The sequence below is a fragment of the Galeopterus variegatus genome, unplaced genomic scaffold (assembly GCF_000696425.1).
Source record: "Galeopterus variegatus unplaced genomic scaffold, G_variegatus-3.0.2 Scaffold4015, whole genome shotgun sequence".
In the NCBI taxonomy this organism is placed as follows: Eukaryota; Metazoa; Chordata; class Mammalia; order Dermoptera; family Cynocephalidae; genus Galeopterus; species Galeopterus variegatus.
The window spans coordinates 1-4,962 of record NW_007730126.1 but is presented as its reverse complement, the minus strand read 5'-3'; the positions used below and the strand labels follow the sequence as shown (position 1 = coordinate 4,962).

At 47.9% G+C, this 4,962-nt stretch overlaps 1 protein-coding gene across 1 annotated transcript in view; it reads left to right on the top strand.

Annotated features, from left to right (window-relative positions):
* Positions 1-4,945, top strand: part of LOC103602121 (major vault protein-like) — a gene marked incomplete at its 3' end in the record, with an annotated part of 15,299 nt that extends 10,354 nt beyond the window's left edge. Inside the window, exons 4-5 of the mRNA XM_008586545.1 lie at positions 4,575-4,698; positions 4,809-4,945. Of these exons, the coding sequence (XP_008584767.1) occupies positions 4,575-4,698; positions 4,809-4,945 (261 nt within the window). The remainder of the gene's footprint in view (positions 1-4,574; positions 4,699-4,808) is intronic.
* Between the last annotated feature and the right edge of the window lie 17 nt (positions 4,946-4,962).

Sequence of the window (4,962 nt, the reverse complement as noted above, 5' to 3'; positions counted from 1 at the left end):
CCCCCCGCCCCCCCCCCCCCCCCCCTGCCCGAGTCTAAACTCCAGCCACCTCCTCCTACCATCTTCCCCCACCCCTAACCATTGTCATGGCCTTGAAGCCTTGGCCATGGAAGCCTTTCCGTCCTAGGCTTCTCTCCCATCCCTCAGACTCTCTTCCTGATCTTTTATTCCTACACCAGCTAGCTGGACCTTATCTTAACATTTCTTACAAACACTCTCTTGTGCCCTTGACATGAAACAAAACCCTGGTCCTGGACCAGGCTTACCTCCTACCTCCCTTTTCTGTTCTTACACACAGGAGGGGTTTCCTGCCAGAACAATCGTAACGTCATGGACAGATCCACCACGACGACAGGACTGTGACTGGCTCATGGGTTAGAGGCTCATTACAACCCAGGCCCTGGTCTGCCAGCTTTCTCTTCTATGTTTGTCTCTGCTTCTAAATATTTTTTGTTCTTAGCGTTCTTCCTATTTTCTGCCCCCCTCAAACCTGAGCAACTTGGTCACCTACTTAGTTCAAAATTGAGGCCTTCTGGCAGGATCTGGGTTTGTGTCCCATCCTGTAACCTTATACATACCCTTATCTTCTTTCTACCTGTTGGGGCCTTGAGGAGGTTCTCCTTCCTCAGGTGGACCTAGGAACCCGACCTATCACTCTGATGCTTTCCTCTTAGCCAGTAAACATGCTCTGCTGCATCCATCCTTTTCTGGCCTTAAAGACTTGTATAAGCTTTCCTTTTGAAGAATGCATTTGTAAGGCTATGACGTTCCCTCTTCCTTCCACCACTAATACCTGCTCTCCATTCCCCAAAGGGATCTACTATTCATCCAGTGTATACACTTCCAGATATGTCTATGCATTCACACAAGTACCTGTAGAAGAAAAAGTATTGATTATAACCATTTGCTTAAAAGCTGTCATGCTGTATGTCTTCATTTGCAGTGTATTTTGAGTGAACTTCTGCATATAGGGCCATAAGTCATATCTTGTTTAATTGTTGCATGTCATTTCTCACGATGTATAGAAGTTCAGCCATTCCTCTGCTGAGTGTCACTTTGGTTTCCAGTTTATAAGGGAAAACAGAACTGCAGTGAATAGCCTTGTCTTCATGTCCTTGTGCAGCTAGATTTTTTTTTAAAGAGTAGAAGCTACAGTAGTCCCCCCTTATCTGCAGGGGATACATTCCAAAACCCTCAGGAGATGCCTGAAACTGTAGATAGTACCAAATCCTTTATATACTGTTTCTTCCTATACATACATACCTATGATAAAGTTTAATTTATAAATTAAGCACAGTGAGAGATTAACAACAATAATAAAATAGAACAATTATAACATTATACTGTTCACAATTTCATGGACAGAAGATTCGTTCTTACTGTGGATTGTAGCAACCTCAGCATATGATTTTTAAGTTGAGAACTTTAACACTTTCACTTAAAGGAAGCGCTTTAGTTTCTCTTTGGTATATCTGAATTGCCAGAGTCACTACTCTTGTACTTTAGGGCATTATGAAGTAAAATAAGGGTTCCTTGAACCCAAGCACTGCGATACCATGACAGTCTGATGACCGAGACGGCTACTAAATAATGGGCGGGCAGTGTGGACGCGCTAGACAGAGAGATGGTTCACATCCTGAGCAGGACGACTTGAGAGTCCATCACTCAGATGGCATGCAATTTAAAACTTCCACATTGTTTATTTCTGGAATTTTCCACTTAATATTTTCAGACTGCGGCAGACCACAGGTAACTGAAACCGTGGAAAATGAACCTGCAGATATGGGGGGAGGGACTATTGTAATAAGAATTGCTGGGTGCTAGGGTATGCACTGCACATTAAGCTTTCGTGGGCTTTTGTGAATGGCCCTGTGAATCCACTTTCTAGCTGTCTACTGCTTTCTTTTTCCTTTCTACCTACTCTTTGATGACAACTTTTACATGATGTTCCCTGCCCTATTCCCTCATGAGCCCCTGCCATCCGGCCCCTGCCGCCACCATCACGGAACTTGCTTTGACAAAGCCCTGAGACTGTATCTGTGGACCCAGTACATAGGTCGTCCTTCTGTCTCTCCCAGACCTTCTTGGCCCCATCCATAATTTTTCCACTCTCACTGAAATGTGCTTAGATTTTATTCTGTGGATGTCTTTTTCCATCTCCTTAAATGTCTCCCCCTCTTCCCCTGTCCCCTCTGCCTTCAGGTTCTGTCCTGAACCTCCCACGTGCCCTCATGTTCTGGTGGCCTTGACTACTTCGTCTCTGCTCTGAAGACGTCCAACCCTATATCCCAGTGGCGCCTGCAGGCTGATGAACCCCTAAAAGCCCTCTTCTGGATGTCCCACAGCCACCTTGTGCTGGACGTCCAAACCTAACGCTCTCCCTTCCCCCAACTCTTCTCCCTTCTCAATCTTATCTGGTGATACTACTGGGTACCCTGTCACCCAAGCTGGAAGGACACAAGGGTGGCAGCCAGCAGACCATGTAGGAAGATATTACCACCATCCTGGCATGAGGTGTTGGCGGCTCAGACAAGGGCGATGGCGAGAATGGCTGAAAGTAGACCTGGGATTTGTGGTGGAACAGATAGGAAGTGAAGGCTGGGTAGGCATGGGAGGTGAAGACATAGTGGGCTGCATGCTGTTCCCAGAATGCTCGCCTTTTCCTCATTCCACGCTTCTGTATTAAAAGCCAGCTCGTCCTTGGAACCCTGGTTCAAAGGGCTCCCCTTACTTCTTCATCTGCACTTCTGCAGAACCTCTCTACCTTGACATTGTCTGAAGTCTGCTTATAGAGAATGGTCTGCGTCTGTCTCATCTTCCTGCTGGAATTCAAACTTCATGAAAACATGAAGTTTATGGGGGTATGCCCCCCCCCCAACCAGATTGCCATGCACATAGGAGAATGGGGAAGGGCTTGACTGAGCAGTGAGCCTCCAGCCCTGCTCTCTCCAGCCGGGCCTGTGGCCAGTGGGTAGGGTGGAGCTACTCTGCCTTCCCCTCCATCCGGGGCCAGTTTGGTTATCAGAAATGACAGGTAGATGTCACTAAAGAGTGGGCTTCAAGTCTTGATTCTGTTCTTTACCAGCTGCATGTCCTTGGTCATGTTCCTTAACCTCGACATGCCTCTTTCCTTTCTTTTCTGCCTCTCAGAACATTGTCAAGGATGAAATGATGGTTGGAGCCTGGTGCTGTAACACCAACATCCAGGGTTCGATTCCTATATTGGCCAGCTGCCAAAAAGGGGGGGGGGATGTTTGTAAAGACATTTCTACAAACTTTATTATTATTATTTTTTTTTTTCAGAAGATGACCGGTAAGGGGATCTTAACCCTTGACTTGGTGTTGTCAGCACCATGCTCAGCCAGCGAGCTAACCCGCCATCCCTATATGGGATTCGAACCGGTGGCCTTGGTGTTATCAGCACCACACTCTCCTGAGTGAGCCATGGGCCGGCCCTTTTTCTACAAACTTTAAAAAGGATTTTACTTTATGCCAGGTCCCCTTTTTTTTTTTTTTTTTTTTTTTTTTTTTGTTCTACAAACTTTATTATTATTATTTTTTTTTTTCAGAAGATGACCGGTAAGGGGATCTTAACCCTTGACTTGGTGTTGTCAGCACCATGCTCAGCCAGCGAGCTAACCCGCCATCCCTATATGGGATTCGAACCGGTGGCCTTGGTGTTATCAGCACCACACTCTCCTGAGTGAGCCATGGGCCGGCCCTTTTTCTACAAACTTTAAAAAGGATTTTACTTTATGCCAGGTCCCCTTTTTTTTTTTTTTTTTTGTCTTTTTTGTGACCAATAAGGGGATCGCAACCCTTGGCTTGGTGTCACCCACACCGCGCTCAGCCAGTGAGTGCACCGGCCACCCCTATATAGGATCCGAACCCGCAGTGGGAGCGTCGCTGCGCACCCAAGCCCTGCAGTCTCCCGAGTGCGCCTTGGGGCTGGCCCGGTCCCCCTTCCTAATGGAAGGATATATCATGACTGGAGCACAATGGCTATCTGATGACCATGTGGCAACCTTGGAAACAAAGCTACCTGCTTAAAACTTGCCTGTTACAGCAGTTTATACCTTCCCACATCCTTATACTTCCTAGAGAGCCCAATGCACAGTAGGCCACAAAATACCCATTTATTCAGCTTCTCAGGTGTTTTCCCACATCTTCCACCAAGCCCTCTACCCACTTTCCCTCTTAGTAGATTACTTAGTAGCTCTGAACAACTCTTAAGCACTTCTGGAGAGTGTATCCTTGGCTCATCAGCAATGTCATCTTTTTTTTTTTTTTAAAGATGACCGGTAAGGGGATCTTAACCCTTGGCTTGGTATTGTCAGCACCACACTCTGAGTGAGCCACAGGCCGGCCCAGCAATGTCATCTTTTACTTGGTCAACTCCACCCCTTAGTTTTTCAGACCAGATGGCCTTGGGACCACCCCTCCTTTGTACATTCCACCTACGGTCTTGTTCTGGGACATGTGAAGATTGACACTGTGGACTCTGACCTGCAGAGGATCACAGCACTGGGGTCACAGCACTGAATGTCCCATGACCCCCTTGCCTCCCCTCCTAGGACATCACGCCCCTGCAGGTGGTTCTGCCCAACACCGCCCTCCATCTCAAGGCATTGCTGGATTTTGAGGACAAGGATGGAGACAAAGTGGTGGCAGGAGACGAGTGGCTCTTTGAAGGACCTGGTAAGTTATCTCTCTGTCAGGCCTGAGTCAGGGTCAGGGGCTTCCTGCCTTCCCACCATAGCCCTGGTATCTTCTGCCCCCTCAGCCTCTACTTGTTCTTCTCTTCCCAGGCACATACATCCCCCAGAAAGAGGTGGAAGTCGTGGAGATCATTCAGGCCACGGTCATCAGGCAGAACCAGGCCCTGCGGCTCAGGGCCCGCAAGGAGTGCCGGGACCGGGACGGCAAGGAGAGGGTGACAGGTGGAGTTTCCAAGGGGCACTG